At 39.9% G+C, this 17,479-nt stretch overlaps 1 protein-coding gene across 2 annotated transcripts in view; it reads right to left on the reverse strand.

Moving 5' to 3' along the window:
- LOC109194387 (uncharacterized) overlaps positions 1-17,479 on the reverse strand; it is a 74,378-nt gene that overhangs the window by 34,148 nt on the left and 22,751 nt on the right. For both annotated transcript variants that reach the window (XM_019358855.2, XM_019358856.2), the window contains exon 6: positions 14,429-14,722. In XM_019358855.2, the coding sequence (XP_019214400.1) occupies positions 14,429-14,722 (294 nt within the window). The remainder of the gene's footprint in view (positions 1-14,428; positions 14,723-17,479) is intronic.

The following is a 17,479-nucleotide window of genomic DNA, read 5'->3' on the forward strand; positions in this document are numbered from 1 at the left end:
CAATGTTTTCCCAAATAAGTTGGAGGAGGTGGCAAGAGGGAGGTTTGGGCAACCCTGCTGCTGCCCACGATCTACTGTGGTGGCATGTAGCACACTAAAAAGATCTCCGCTAGTGCCACCCAAGTTTTGCATATGTCAGTGTTGTTTATTAAAATAGGCTTGCATTAACACTTTAAATCCAAATCCAAAATTAAATCTAAATCCAAAAATGGATTTATTTCTTGTTGCCAGTAGCAACTGTAAGTAAGTAAGTAAGTAAGTAAAAGTTTATTTATATAGCACATTTCACAGACAGATGTCACAAAGTGCTTCACAAGAGAGGTAGCAAAAACACAATACAATCATAAATGCATCATAAAAGCCTAAAAAAAAGGTCTAATTAAAAGCTTTTTGAAATAAAAAATGTCTTTAGCTGCTTTTTGAAGGTCTCCACAGAGTCCAAACTCTGTAGAAATAGAGGAAGTGCATTCCACAGCCTGGGTGCAACAGCTTGGAAGGATCGGTCCCCTCAAGTTCGGAAACGAGCGTGGGGGACCACTAAAAGGTTTTGATTCAATGACCTCAGGTTACAAGAATCAAATCAGCAGAGCTGAGACTACTGACTCTACTACTGGTTTGAACAACCTGGAGATGAGCCAGCCCTTTCTTGTTTAGATAAGTAAGCAGACTATTACAGTAGTCAAGTCTTGTAGAGACAAAAGCATGGATTATCATCTCAAGTTCACTTGTTGACACCATTGATCTAAGTTTTGAGATGTTCCTCAAATGAAAAAAGCGGGTTCTTACATCCGATTTAAGTTTTGCTCCAAAGAAAAAGCTTAATCAAAAATAAAACCTACATTTCTGAGGCTACGCTTTTGTGAGGAACATTGGACATTGCACTGTCTGGTGCAATAATCAAAGTTTCAGTTTTGTCTGAGTTTAGCTGCAAATAATTGTTGTTCAACCATTGCTTAATGTTTGTTCTTGCAAAACATTTGCGAGATATCGCAAAATAGGCTGCATCCTTAGCACGTCACATTTGAAGGCCAATTACGTCACAGCCAGGCGACGAAGGCTGTCCCAGTTCGAAGGCTGCTCCAAATGCGTCCTTCATTTCCCTGAATTTGATGGAGGGGTCGGGTGTATCCTTCGTGCCCCAACCTATCCCAGAATTCATAACGCGGCCCAGCCATTTCCGGTTTCCAACAATGGCGGCAGCTACTTAGTTTTAATATTACTCTTTCTGGGTCACATATAATAATTTTAAGATATTTTCAGCTGTAGCTGTGTAAACTTCAAATATCTGCTCGGTTTATCAAGACTGACATTTTCTCTCTCTCTCTCTGACATTTTCGGAGACGTCTGTTACCCACCAGCTTGAAGCTGACCAGGAGGTCGAGGCCCACTAGAGCCAGGAGGAGCAGCGCACATCGTGCCTTGACCTCCTGGTCAGCTTCAAGCTGGCGGCCTCTGAAGGATGCGCCTTATTTTGCGACATCTCGCAAAACTTTTGCGAGATGTCGCAAAAGGTCATCTTCACTTTTTTTCTCCAATGTCCCTTGCGGGGCTTCGTAATTATCAAATATGTAGGATGAAAACCACTCTAGAACTGAGCCAGACATCCAAACCAGGTCTCTCAGTCTGTTTATCAGAATGGTATGATTAACTGTACGGAAAGCTGAGGAGAGGTCTAACAAGACTAGGACTGTGTATTCTCCAGAGTCTGCTGGCAACATAATATCATTAGTAACTTTTAGCAGTGCTGTTTCAGTGGAATGCATTTTACGAAAACCAGATTGGAAACGGTCATAGTTTTTGTGTTTATCCAAGTACACAGCAGGTGAACAGCAACCACCTTCTCAAAAAGGTTTGACATAAAAGGAAGTTTGGAAATAGGTCTATAATGTTGATGTAGTGCTGGATCCAGGTTGGTTTTTTTTTTTTTTTAGCCTTTGTTCCACAATAGCATGTTTTTAAAGGCTGGGGAACACCCTAGTCTGAACAGAAACATTAAAAAGGTTTACAACCCAAAGAACAATAGTATCAAAGATGTTGGTAAAAAGCTTAGTGGGTTGAATATCTGAGGGGCTTGAAGAAGGTTTCATTTTGTCCATCAGGGCTGCTATATCAACAAACGCCACAGTTGTAAAAACTGACCAGGAGTGAGAAGGGGTGCCTCACTAGCAGAACAAGAAAGCTTTGGAGAGATTTTGGCATTGAACTGACAACTGTGAACATTTTGAATCAATGCCATGGGCATTTCAGATTTCAACACAGGTGGCTGATTGTTATTAGTTAATCTTTTTTTGTAAAGATTTCTGACATCTTATGTAAATTTAGCCTTGTAGCAATTTGATTATTTCTAATAAAAAAAAAGAGTGTGACTTGGCTTATATTTCCAACTGATCCACCTCATGCTGTCTATCTTTCTGGAATTTATACTTATTGGGCTACATACTTATTTATAATATAGGCTATACAGTACATCAAAACTCACATATCTTAAATATAACTGAAATGTTTAATTATTTAGGCTAAAACCAAAAAGAAAGATACATAGTATGTTTACACGAAGCATGTGCATTCTTTCCACATTTGATGTATTTTAACCATATATAGTACATATTACAGATTGTAACACCCACATGAACTGTACATCTGAATTTAAAGGAAGTGCCAACATTTTGCTGGCACTGCCCTCGTGAGGCACAGTGATAATTACAGCACATAATAACCATAATGTTCTACAGAACATATTTTGTATAAAACACAAATGCTGCTTGAATAATACTCAGTGCATTGGTAAAAGAAAGCTCTGGGCTGACATCAGAAAGTAAGCACTTACAAAATGTTCAATCAGGTTCAATAATTCTGTTAATGTTTTGGAAATTATTATGTTTAATACAGCTTGAAAGTTGAAATAGAAATGTTATCTGTCACGGCCCTGGTTCGGTGACCCAGTGTTTTGAGTTTTGTACTTTTACTTTTGATTTTATCATGGATTATGACTGCTTCTGTTTTGGTTTCTGTCCTAAGTATTTCTAGCTCCCTAGTACCTAGTACCTAGTACCTAGTTAGTACTTCCTGAGTTCCAATTCTTAGGTTTTGTTATTTGGTTTCCCGGTGTTAACTCTGTGCCCTTCCATCCCACATTTCAGATCTCTATGTTCTCTCTCCCCAGTCTCTGTTAAGTTTACGTGTCTAGAGTTCAGTCGGTGTGTTTCCTGTTTTACTTTGAAGGTCCGTGTCTCATGTCATTGTTTCTAGTTTTGCTTCCCTTTGGTCTCGTCATGTCTGATTTCTTCCAGCTGTGCTCTCCTCCTGTGTCTCATTCCCCTTGTTATTCCCCAGTGTATTTAAGCCCTGTGCTTCTCTGTGTCAGTGTTGTGTCCTCCCTCATGCTGTGTGATCCCTAGTGTGCCTCTCTGTGGAGTTTTAGGGTTTGTTTTCCTAGTCTAGTCTAGTCTAGTTTAGTTTTGCATCATTTCCCTGAGTCTGTTAATAAAGCTGCATTTTCCTGAGTTCATTCCCATGTGTTGCGACTCCTGCATTTTGGGTCCTCTTCCTGGCTGCACACAGCCGAATCGTGACATTATCCAGGTGAGACTCTTACAAAAAAGAAAAAGAAAAGGAAGAAAAATATCTTCCTGCCTTATGGATATTGCTTGAGTGTGTAATGGCCATTTAGTCTTATCTTCTGTTCTTTGCCAATACAGTACTTTTTAATTTGTTTCAGTGTAGGTGTAGAGTGCTGTATGCCACATTTGCCTTCCTCAAAGATCTTTCATCCGGCTCCTCAGGGATGGTGGAGTACACGTGGCATACAGAAGACTAGAAATAAAATAGAGCAAAGGTTTTTTGCATCTGTATCTTCTCTGTAGAACATACATGTATATTTAATATTGTGGATGCACATGTCTCACTTACATTCTCAGTTTGAGACTCTTCTCTGCTCAGTTGATCAGACCCAGCAAGTAACACAGATCCGGACTCTGAGAAATAAAGTTACTCTTCTATCACTTTGTATTTGTATACATTAAAAATCTCTCTCTCTGTTTATTTATATGAAAAAGGAAAAAGGTTTGAGTCATTTATTATGAAGTAAAATTATTGGGTTAGCAAGGTAAGTTGAATTTAAAGTCAGAGTTTTCAGTGTCACAACAGTGGCTTTCTTTTTAGCGCTACATCACCACAGCAACTCATGCTGAACACATTAACTGGACTTACACCAGTCTATCTTTAAAGTTACACATTTTCATAGTCACAGTAGAGAATACACCTTAGAATACAGATTCCCTACTAAAGGAATAAATTCTATATATACAACGTGTAGAAAACAGGACTAAATGAAGTCTGTCACATTGTCAACACAATTATCCACATTTAGATGGTGATGTTGGTCCTAATCTGTTGTCAAGTCATTTTTGGCACTGTTGTAATTGCAGTGACTAGAACACAGATAAGAAAAGTGATCAATACATTTGTAGACTGTTTATCACCGGGAATATCTATTTGATCAGTAAAATGAATATCTCATTTAGACAGAGTCAGAGCTTAACACACTGAGCAAATTTTATTGTTTAAGTGCATCTTTGTGATCTTGGTTTGTAGTATACCCCTCTGATATTCATACACTAAGATGGTGTTTGTTGTTTAAATGCTTTGCTCATCAAAATAATCTTATTTCTTATACAACTGTTGGAAATCTCATACCAAAAAAACAAACAAAAAGGAAACCTGGGAGATCAACAACCAGCAGCTCACCTTTCAGTGGGTCCTCATCAGGAACTAAACTGATCATACCGAAGGCTTCATTATTATCATTTGGACTTAACTTGTTTAATAAGAAGAGAAGAAATGGAGAAGAAGAGAAGTCATGCATGAATTACAATTACTTATCTCAATTATTATTAGACACAGGACATTTTTATAAAAATAAATAAATAAAAGTACCGATCCTTCTTGGTCAGTTTTTCTTGTGCTTGAAAAGTCACCTACAGCAAAAGGCAAAACAAAAACCAGTATAAAAAACTACCATTCAGGAAAAACAAACAACAGGATTTGTGAACTATGAAACATAATACCAGAAGTGATTGAAGAGTCCATATTTAATTCATAGTGGATGTGAAGGTGATGTTCCATTAGGGCAGAATAATACAGGATACAGCCACTTAATAATGAAGCCACTGAAATCTATATGGGCACAGGCATTGTCATGGTTGTGTGAACAATAACTTGAGCTTGTCAAACTGAAAGGCCTGCAGTTTGCAACTAAGCTAACACTGACTCTGCTTTCACTGCTCTGAGGTCAGTTACAAACTGTGCTTTTTAAGGAAACAAAACTACCATTAGCAAGTAAAATCGCTTCGGCCGATGATGTAAGAAACCGATAATAACTCCTTTAAGGTGTTGGTATTGACAGTTTTAATGATAGAGAAGGAAACTCCTGCCATGTCCAGAGGCTCAGACTTTTTTACATCTTGGAGCAATAACTCAGTTGACCAAATACACAAAGTTTAACCAGCTTTTATGTTAAAACATACTTTACTTTAAACATATTGACAGTTAAACACAAAGTTCTCTTTTCAATTGAGTTTTGATTTTTTTAAATAATTATTTGATATGTGTCATGGTCCTGGGTCATTTGAGCCAGCGTTTGTTTATTATTATTATTATTATGTATTCTGGTTGAGACTTTCTAGTTCTTTGGTTTTCGTTTCTAATAATAATAATAATAATAATAATAATACATTTTATTTATAGGCGCCTTTCAGACCCTCAAGGTCACCTTACAGTAGCACATAAACAATACCATAAAAAACATTAAAAAAATATGTATATATAGCAAATATGGTAGATAAAATTTAGACATAAACAATCATAAAAACAAATATAAAAACTGAGCAAGGTAAAAATGGCCTAAGACAGATCAGGTGTATGCAATTCTGAACAGATGGGTTTTGAGTAGTGATTTAAAAGAGGTGAGACAGTGTGTGGTCCGTAGAGCAAGTGGAAGTGCATTCCAAAGTCTCGGGGCAGAACAACTAAAGGCTCTGAGTCCCATGGTAGTCAGGCGAGCAGGTGGAACTGACAGAAGGGAAGCTGAAGAAGAGCGGAGTGTACGAAGGGGTGAGTATGTATGGAGAAGATCGGATAGATATGGAGGAGCGAGGTTATGAAGTGCTTTGAAAGTGAGAAGCAGGATCTTGAAATTGACACGGAGGTGAATTGGGAGCCAATGGAGCTGTTTAAGAACAGGTGTTATATGTTCAGTGGATCTAGTTCTGGAAATAATACGAGCAGCTGTATTTTGAACCAACTGCAGTTTATGGAGGGATTTATGAGGTAGACCATAGAGAAGAGTGCATGTAATCTGTGCTTTCTTGGTTTAGTGTCTCGTCATCTCTGTCTGTGGCTGTGTCCCAATGCAGCGACCGCGTGCTTCGTAGTGCGCATTTGGAGACCCATTACGTCACAGCGACGTGACGAAGGGTGTCCCAATTCGGAGTGTACTCCAAATGCGCAGTTCATTTCCCTAATTTGAAGGGTGGGTCCGGTGTACGCTTCGTGGTCCCATATATCCCACAATTCATAGCGTGGCGGTGGGTGTGGATATTGTTGTATGTTCACCAGTATGATAATGATGAAGCAGTAGATTCAGTTGACATGGCTTTATTAACCAGCAGAGCAGCAGCGAACTTACATGCTTGGATTCAATAACCGAATGCCGTATATTCCACTCAAAACATATACAGACCTACGGCAAGCGGATTAGGACAAAATACGAAACTGACAGCAGGTTATCTACAGATATTTTATTCGGAAAAAAACGGCGGATGGCTTAAGTAAACTTTCAAAAGTAAGTACTTAATATCATGTCACTTATTTATGTGCGAATGTTTAATAATGAAGAACATTAAAACATTATTGTTGGCCACATGTCGGCAAAGTTGTGTGACATTAGCGACATTAGTACTTTCAGCGTTAACTTGGTTTTAAAGCCTTTACTTTAAAATATACTCAATAGTTGACCTTAATCTTACAGAGAATGTGATGATTTTATGGATAATTAAAGTCAGTCATATATCCACAAACACAACAAGCTGAAAGTCAGTGATGCTGCTCGGTTTGCAGTCCTGAATATCACGGCACAAGCAGGATTCACTGCACTGTTAATGTTAGCTATGTTATATTGCTGTCTCTGTTCGGTGGCGTCGAGCCAAACGGACTTTAATGTTTGTTTGAACGAGCTGACGGTTCACTCGCTAAGCTGAAAGAAAGATGCTTTAATCACAGGAGTCACACATGTGTCCACTGTACCATCTGGGAACTCTTCTTGTTTAGCACTCGTAATAACACAAACACTAAATCCTCCTTCTCTTGTGCTGTTTTGTAGCAGTGTATACACCTGAGACTGTCACCTGTCTGTCTGCCCTGCACTCTCTCCCTTTTTCTTTCTCTCTGATTGTGTAATAAAAGTATGAACATGTATTTATAAGTTACACTTGTGTTTGAATCCTGCAGCTTATCACACATTTGATTTCCATGTGTGACAACTGCAAGTGTCCAGAGTGAGGACAGACTGAGGGACCCACTGCTGCACATCATCTGTGAGGCTTTGCACCCCTGATGATCCACCAGGACAAACTCAGCAGTAGGGATGGGTATCGTTTAGGTTTTATCCGATACCGGTGCCAAATCGGTACTTTTGAAACGGTGCCGGTGCTTAAACGGTGCTCGAACCGGTGCTTAAAGAACGGAGAACACAAACTTCGTCCAAAAACCTCATGTTTTTATTTTTAGCAGTCTCTTTTTTTCTGCAAAATGATAAGAACCGTAACAACATATAAACATCATCTGTGCAAAGATTTATGTTTTTAAAGTGAAACAGTGAAAAATTACAGCGCTGTCAATACATGAATATCCAGACGTTGTACAAAAATGTCCAATTCTTGCACACAATTGGACACCACGCCAGTTGATTTTTTTTTTAGGTATTTAAGAGCAGTCATTAATTAATTTTATTAACATGCCTAAAAATGCTTTTTTTAAAAATGCGTTTTTGAAGAATTAACCACACATTTACATGGTAATGGGCCTTTTCTGCCATGGAGCGCTTAACTGGCCTCTGGCCCTTTAAACTCTGAGGGGCTGTAACTTTGGTTTCTTTTGGTCAATTTGCATGATTGACACCTCTTTTTAATTGTTTGAGCCAATAGAGTCACAGTAACGATGCCACGTTCACGTTACGTCAACCAATCAGACGTTGTAATGCCAAAACCCACGTGGGCCCAAATTTACTGCATGTGACGTCTGTCCAGTTACGTGTCTAAAATGGAGGTTGTTGACGGAAAACGACTCTGATGCGGCTAGGTAGGCGTGGTAACTGCTGATAATCACATGGCTACCGGCTACCGGCGAAAATAACGGAGGAAATCTGGACGGTAAGCCAATTTCTGTCTTAGCGCATTTGCGCCGCTGTTTGTTTTTGTGGTCTTCTTTTGCGGCTCATTCAGTGAATTTTGGTCAGAGTGTGGTGAAACTTGGTGTTTGGAATTGGTGATAGCTCTGGAAGATAACCAGCTTTTCTTTAGCCGGTTACATGAAGTCTGGAGAATTTCTGGTTTGCCTTGTTTGTTTAGCGGACTTGTGCGCATTTACATAACTGCTCGTTTAATCATGGCTTGTTTTCGTTGAGTTTGGTGGTTGTAGAAATGGTTTATATGACATTTTAGCTGAGATTCAGAGGTTTCTGTGGATACCACACATGTCTGGACTTATATTTCTCACCCCATGTTATAACCGATTAAACGTGATCTCCTCCTTTTTGCTCGCGGTACCGGGGGCGTGGGGCTTAAAGCACTTGTTGCAGGCTGCTGAGTTTGCATCTTTTGCTGTGAAGTACAGCCAGACTTTTGACCGCTTTGCCTTGGGCATTTTTAATCTGTAGCTCTGCTCTAAAAGAACGTATGTACCTGGGCCCGCCTACTATCCTTGTAAAGGTAAAATGATTGGCTAGAATCCAAAGTGTATGACATCTCAAGAAAAAAAAAAGCACCGAAATAAAGCACCGAAATGTGCGCTGCTTTTCGGTCTGGTTACTACCGTTTATGTCAGAACTGGTGCCATCATGGCACCGGAAACCGGTACCCATCCCTACTCAGCAGTGTATGAGGAAGAGGAGGAGGAAGAGCCAGCAGCAGCTGACAGATGGAGAGAATAGACAGACTGCTCCCTGTTTGTGAAGGACTGCTAGGAAAGTTTAACATAACTAATTGTCTGTCCTGAATCAGTCTTATTAGGTAATGTTCAAATAATCTTATCATTCCAGTGTTTTCAGTGTGGGAGAAAGTACTCAGGGCCTTCAAGTTAAACACTATGAAAGGCAGAAACAAGTTTAATATTCAGGAACTTAAAGTATGTATCAGCAGCAGAATGGACCTAAAAATAAATGTCCATGTTTGTTTCAGTTCTATGAAGCTTTGAGTATTTTGGATTAGTAGTATTGCTGTGTTTGTTGCATCATATTGCTGTAATTGTTTATATGCTTTATATATTCTGAGGTAAGTTGATCTATAGTGTTACATCATATTCTATAAGGATGTTATGTGTTTGTATACCCAGTTTGACCCATTTAGCAGAAGTCAGCCTGTTTAAGGCTCTGATATCTATTCTGTATGACTTAAAGCAGTTATGACATGGTATCATTTTCTCACCCAATAAAGGAATATTTAATATATCAGTCTACTCTTCATTTTATCAGACACAGTTATCACAGCTCGTACATTTTCTTTTTACACATATATGTAGGCATTGCGCCAAATTTAGTAATGCCAACATATTAAACGAACAATATTTGTCTCTTATATATAATACATCTATAGATACACTGTCAAAGATACTTGTCTTTGAGTGAAGATTTAAGGTGATAGGAAATTTAAATAAATGCAACTTGAATCTTTACTGAAGCTCAGTATTTGACACAGAGTTCAAGCTCACTGCTGTAATATATCATAATAATCGAATAATACATATAATATTGGCCATATTATATTTACATTGCCAAAGTGAGATGACTTTAGTCTCATGAACAACATTAGCTAATTGTTATTTACTAACTAATCTTAAAATGACTGTTCAGTACAGAAGTGAAGCCCAACAATCATGTTTTTACAGTCCCGTGGTCTCAGCCTCAGATACTCAACAAGTCAAAGGGATTTCATACAAAAAAAGAACGAACAAAAATACATTTTTCTCCTTCATTTCTGTCAAACAATACTGTATGAAACGTTTCTCGCGGTTAGTATCATGGTTGCTAGGCAACCTGAACAGCGCGACGAAGGCCAGACCGTCCCATTTCACAAGCCTCTCACTTCCACACTACTCGTACTTCGTAGTACCTGCTGTACGTAGTCCGTAAGGTGTGCATACTAGGAAGCGTGCGATCACTGGATTGGGACACAGCCTGTGTGTTTCCTCTGTTCTGTCAGTATTGTGTGTCTGAGTTCTATCGGTGTATATTTCCTGTTTTACTTTGAAGGTACGTGTTTGGTGTCAGTGTATTCAGTTTGTGTCCTCCCTGTCTCGTCATGGCAATTAGGTACAGCCGTGTCTCCCTCCTGTGTGCAGTTTCCTCGTTTCCCTATGTGTATTTATAGTGTGTGTTCTCTTGTGCTCGTTACTGGTCCGTCTGTGTTTCTTCTGTGTGTCTTCCTGTGTTCCTCTGTAAGTCATCCCGTGAGTCCAGGTTCCAGTTTCTTTTATTAGATTTTCCCAGTTTTGCTTATTTCTCAGTTCCTTTATGAGTTTTTAAAAACTTTTTTAACCCTCAAAAAAATGATAGAAATTACATGACACATTTTTTGGGGGGTATCCTGGTTTCCCCTCGGCTTGCTGCCTGTGTGCTGGGGTTTCTCCCAGTGGACGAGAGGGTTTGTTCCCTTCACCTCCGTGTCAGGGAAAGGGTCCTGACCGTCGTCTGTGCTTATGCGCAGAGTGGTGGTTCAGAGTACCCAGCCTTCTTGGAGTCCCTGGGTGGGGTACTGGAGGGTGCTCTGCCTGGGGATTCTGTTGTCCTACTTGGAGACTTCAATGCTCACGTGGGCAACAACAGTGAGACCTGGAGGGGCGTGATATGGCCTTCCAGATCTGAATCTGAGCGGTTTTTTGTTACTGGACTTCTGTGCAAACCACAATTTGGCCATAACGAACACCATGTTCGAACATAAGGGTGTCCATAAGTGCACGTGGTACCAGGACACTCTAGGCTGCAGGTCGATGATCGATCTTGTAATCGTATCACCAGACCTCACAAGGAGGGGAAAACAGTGTTCTACCTGCACTGTGTGGACCTGCGCTGGTGACTTCGACTGAGAAAATTGTCGGGAGTATGGGGTGTCTGGCCCATTGCCACGGGTCATTCAATTTTTATACAACTGTTTCAAGAGCTTGGTCCACATAGCCGGCAAAAAGTCAGACTCGTTCCTGGTGGGTGATGCCAAGTGGCCGAAGGCTTTCACTTGGGTGGCCTTAGAATCTCATCTCTGCTTTTCGCGGATGATGTGCTTCTGTTGGCTTCATCGGGTGATGGCCTCCAGCTCGCCCTGGAACGGTTCACTGCCGAGTGTGAAGCGTTGGGAATGAGAATCAGCACCTCCAAATTTGAGGCCATGGTTCTCAGCCGGAAAAAGGTGGAGTGCCCACTCCGGGTCAGGGATGAGTTCTTACCCCAAGAGTTTAAGTATCTCAGGGACTTGTTGACGAGTGACAGGAGAAGGGAGCAGGAGATCGACAGACGGATTGGTGCTGCGGCTGCAGTGATGCGGACACTGTACTGGTCTGTTGTGTTGAAGAGAGAGCTGAGTGTAAAAGCGAAGCTCTCAATTTACTGGTTGATCTATGTTCCTACCCTCACCTATGGTCACGAGCTGCTGGTAGTGACCGAGAAAGAATCACATCGCGGATACAAGCGGCGAAAATGGGCTTCCTCTGAAGGGTGGCTGGCCTCTCACTTAGAGATGGGGTGAGAAGTTCGGCCATCCAAGAGGGCCTCGGAGTAGAGCTGCTGCTCCTCCGCATCGAAAGGAGCCAGTTGAGGTGGTTCGGGCATCTGACAAGGATGCCTCCTGGGTGCCTTTTGGGTGAGGTGTTCCGGGCATGTCCCACTGGGAGGAGACCCCAGAGCAGACCCAGGACACGCTGGAGAGATTATATCTCTTGGCTGGCCTGGGAACACCTTGGTGTTTCCCCAGACAAGCTAGAGGTGGCTGGTGAGAGAGAGGTCTGGGCTGCTTGGGCTGCTGCCCCCGTGACCCAGCCCCGGATAAGTGGAAGAAGATGGATGGATGGATGTATTTATTCATTCATTCATTCATCCATTCATTCATGGGGCAGGAGGAGTATATCTCTGCTTTCCTCTTCTAAAAGTCACCACACACCATTAGGATGTGACATCAATAGAGTAAAAGCTAGATTACAACAGCTGGGCGAATTAATATATTTGCTGGTGTGTTGCAGTAGTGAGGTACAGAGTGTTGGTGCAGAGCGCTGAAACATAATGCTGAGTCTTAAGGGGTAATAAGACGACTGTTGAAAAGACAATAAGTATTGAAAAGGAGTATAACATATGGAGTCAAGCAATCAGTTTATGAACAGAACAGGAGTGGTGGTCAGTGGATTTTGTGTATAAGCTTCTAATATATGAAGGTCTGGTCTGGTCACACATATATTATGGTGTGATCAGACCAGCACTTAAATATTTGACTGTAGAAAAGGTTTGAGGCTACATATAACATAAGGAATTGTTACTGTCCTTACCATTTCTTCTTTTCACACATACAAAAGCCACTGTCAGTGAGATGACGCCCATGATTACACCAAAACTAGTTGCAAATACAGGTAGAGGTTTACGAGCAAAAGGTACTAGAAAAAACAGAAAACACAGACAAGTGTAAGTCCCACTATCCATTTTGTTAAGAGAAAAGAAGGAAGACATTTAGTGTAAAAAAAAAAAAAAAAGCGAAACACCAGAATCTCTACAACCTATTTCACTGTCTAAGGAAATTTTTAGTTTTTCATGTGTAGTAGAAGAAGTAGTCCCTTTAGTGCTGAGATTTTATTTTTCGAAATAAGGCCTACTGAAGTGTATGAATATCTTCAAATGTCAAAACACAACAGCGCTAATGGCAATCGACCTAAACATTTTTATTCCACTTTAAAAATCTTACCAATAGTTGGGTTTCTTGTGATTGTGTGACTTGTAAAGTTCATAGAAGTAGGAGGAGCAGATGTCAAAGTGTTGTTTTCTACTAAAATAAAAGAAGATGGTGTTGTGATTGTTTCATTATTTGAGTTTCTTGCGGCTTCACCACAAAAGGTATTTCCTTCCACTACTGCAATGCTACAACAGCACAGTGTCAATGTTTTACACTTAACAGTCCTCTTTTAAATTCAAAACAATATTGATTTGCCGTCATCTGATGTCAGTGCGTAATACTGAATGCAGTATAAACACATATATCAGTACTCAGAATTCTTCTCCTTGGACGGCCTTAAATCCATTCAACAAATACAAAATTTATTGAAGAATGAAATTATGTATCACCTCCTAATATCTGTTACATTTAAAGCTAAAGAGAGCCTTATAAACAATCAGGCTTTAGCTTCCCCTTTTGGTTTGTAGAAATATATGTATATACTCTACTGAGGTATAATATAGATCAGCACATTATGATCACTCACTTTGTATGCTAAGGAAGGATATGTTGCTATGAGGAGACAGCAACTTATGTTCTCCTTTATGCTCTGAGCTGTAAAAACATGTGACTTCCAGATCAGCAGGTGAACTCTGCTTTGTCAAAGAGAGGAGCTCAGTTACTGTTACATTATGGAAACAAGAGATGGACATATATTTTTTTTCTCTCACGAAGTACAAAAAACACTGAGTCACAGAAACAGATGATGGAGTCTGACAGTTCACTGTGACTGAGTCTGTCTCTGTGATCATCCGTGGATTCACTGTCAGTTCAGGTCGAGGAGCTAAAGACATAAACATTTGATGAGTTTAATGAGCAAATGTTTCATTTATTTGAAAATAAAGTCTAACAATAGAAACTGTTCTGAGGTTTTTACTTTTTGAAATCATTAATTCTGATGCACATAAAAATTGAGAAGAGCTTGTTGTTTGGTCCTGATAGTTTATCTTAAAATCAGCACATTAGTACATCATTTTAGTATTTACTCTCTTTTTATGATGACTGATGATATGGTACTCACTAAAAATTTCAACCAATTGGGAGTTTATCGAAGAAAAAATTGGTATATCTTTCCTAATAGATATTACAGTTACATTAAACACCACACTCTAGCTTCATACTTTGGCTTGTTAAAACAAAAAATATATGCACATACTGTACAGAGGTATAATATAGTTTGTATGATCACTTACTTTGTATACTGATGAAATATATGTTGCCATGAGGAGACTGATATTGTCCTCCTTTATGCTGAGACATGTAAAAACATGTGACTTCAACCTCAGCAGGTGAACTCTGCTGTGCCATAAAGAGGAGCTCAGTTCCTGTCAGTGTCTGCTGACAGGAGATGGATGTAGAGTTTCTTCCTCTCACAAAGTACAAAAAACACTGAGTCACAGGAACAGATGATGGAGTCTGACAGTTCACTGTGACTGAGTCTGTTTCTATGATCATCTGCGGATTCACTGTCAGTTCAGGCCGAGGAGCTAAAAAATATGAAAAGTTCTCAAGTTAAATAAATACATTTTAATTCATTTTGAAAATAAAATCTAATAATAGATGTAAATGACCTAATTAATATTTGGTAAATTGGTTCATGAATGGTTATTATTCTGTTCCAGCTTGGTTGCAGCTTATGCTTTTATTTTGAAAGTTATAGAGCGACAAAGTGCCATAAATCATGTGGCATAAACCAGAAGCAGTGTGAGTTTCAATGCGCAGAGAGAAGGTGTGCTCAATGGTTAAGAAATGGAAAAGGACGGCTTTAGGGTGTAATTTTAAGTTTACAAACGATTCTTTAGCACCTGGTTGATGAGGGAGCAAGGCTGGTATCAAAGTTTGTCAATATGTACTCTGTTATTTCACGGATCATAAAGCTGCTGACCGCTACTAAGTGTAACAGCTAAGTTTTCACCCACTTGACCAGTGATTCCCAAACTTTTTTTGCCAGGCCCCCCTTCGTTTTACAAGAAAATCTTGACTTCAGCCATTGTGGAGAGAAGTAGCTGCACTACTATAGGCAGTTCAGTATAGTGTCTTCAGTCCCGAGGTAAGCAGCATTTAGCCATATTTGTTATTTACTTTTAATTAAAAGGTTAAACACTAAATGCATTTTTGATTTCCAAGACTCACTTGTTGCCATATACTTTGCTGAGTGGTCTGTGTTTCGGCCCAATCAAGCTGAAGGAGCGCCTGTAGAAGCCGCTGTTTTGGGCTCATCCTCGACGGAGCAGCTGTCTTGTCCCGGTTGATTTTATTTTTATTGGTTTTATTTTCTTTTAGCTTGCCCTGTTTTATTTAGTTTTATTGTGGACTGTTGTTTATACTTGTGCCGACGTGGCTGGGCGAGAGTGATCCCCTGGCCGTGTGTTGAGCAGGTTAATTGTGACCTCTGCACCGACATAATGGTGCACAGAGAGTTGAGCGCACACGAAGCAGAGATGTCGAGCGCAAACGACACACTGAGAGCAGGTCTGCAGATGTCTGTGAGCACACAGAGCAGAGATCTGAGCAAGCGCAAATGCTAACATCTGAGCGAGAGGGACTGTTATTGTGTGTGTGTATATGGATAATAGCAAACACTGAAATACATTTCTTGCACGCAACAATGAATTTTGTCTGCTCAAATTAAACTTTTCTTTCCTTAAAATAATTTTCTCCTCAAAATGCAACATTTGTCATGCCCTCCCGTGTTTTAAATCCACTTTAGGACAGCACGCAGCAACACTACATATGAGTGGGTGGAGGGAGGTATGGGGTCTTCACACCGCCCGTTTTCTGTTAGCCATCGGGAAGGAGGGGCTGGGAGCAGGAGTTGGCCGTCCGGTTGGGATCTAGTATGCGGGGCCTCCCTGCTGCTGCGGAGCTGGGGGCGGTCTGCTTGTCTCCACCCCAGGGAAAAGGGTAACATTTCCTGGGTCTAGGTATGGTGGTGGTGCCTTGACCTGGGGTATAGAGTTTGTTTGGGGAGTGTGATTGTGTTCAGTGTCTATTTGTGTCTGTCTCCGCGTTGGGTGAGTACCGAGTATTTGTATGTGTGCATGAGGGTGGAAATACAAGTTTGTATCTATGGCTGTGTCCCAATTCAGGGTCTGCACGCTTGAAGTACGCACACTACGCGTACTACGTACGGTGCGTACTACAAGTACGGGAAGTGCGGAAGTGAGAGGCTTGTGAAATGGGACGGTCTAGCCTTCGTCGCGCTGTTCAGGTTGCCTAGCAACCATGATACTAACCGCAAGAAATGTTTCACACAGCTTTGTGTGACAGAAATGAAGGAGAAAAATGTTTTGTTGTTCATTCATTTTTGTCATGACATCACTTTGATTAGTTGAGACCACAGGACTGTAAAACATGATAGTTGGGCTTCATTTCTGTACTGAACAGTCATTTCAAGATTAGTTAGTAAATAATAATTAGCTAATGTTATTCATGAGACTAAAGTCATCTCACTGTGGTAATGTTAATATAATATGGACAATATTATATGTATTGTCATATATGTATATGTATATATATATATATATATATATATATATATGAGCTTGAACTCTGGGTCAAAGATGCAAGTAGCAGTTAATTATATTTCCTATCACCTTAAATCTTCACTCAAAGACAAGTATCTCTGACAGTGTATATACAGATGTATTATATATAGGAGACAAACATTGTTCTTTCAATATGTTGGCATTACTAAATTTGGCTCAATGCTTACATATATGTGTAAAAAGAAAATGTACGAGCTGTGATAACTGTTGCTGATAGAATGAAGAGTAGACTGATATATGAAATATTCCTTTATTGGGTGAGAAAATCAGACCATGTCATAACTGCTTTAAGTCATACAGAATAGATATCAGAGCCTTAAACAGGCCGACTTCTGCTAAATGGGTCAAACTGGGCAGAAAGTATACAAACACATAACATCCTTATAGAATATGATGTAACACTATAGATCAACTTACCTCAGAATATATAAAGCATATAAACAATTACAGCAATATGATGCAACAAACACAGCAGTGCTACTAATCCAAAATACTCAAAGCTTCATAGAACTGAAACAAACATTTATTTTTAGCTCCATTCTGCTGCTGATACATACTTTAGGTTTCTGAATATTAAACTTGTTGCTGCCTTTCATAGTGTGTAACTTGAAGGCCCTGAGTACTTTCTCCCACACTGAAAACACTGGAATGATAACATTATTTGAACATTACCTAATAAGACTGATTCAGGACAGA

This window comes from Oreochromis niloticus, linkage group LG5 (assembly GCF_001858045.2).
Source record: "Oreochromis niloticus isolate F11D_XX linkage group LG5, O_niloticus_UMD_NMBU, whole genome shotgun sequence".
Taxonomy (NCBI): Eukaryota; Metazoa; Chordata; class Actinopteri; order Cichliformes; family Cichlidae; genus Oreochromis; species Oreochromis niloticus.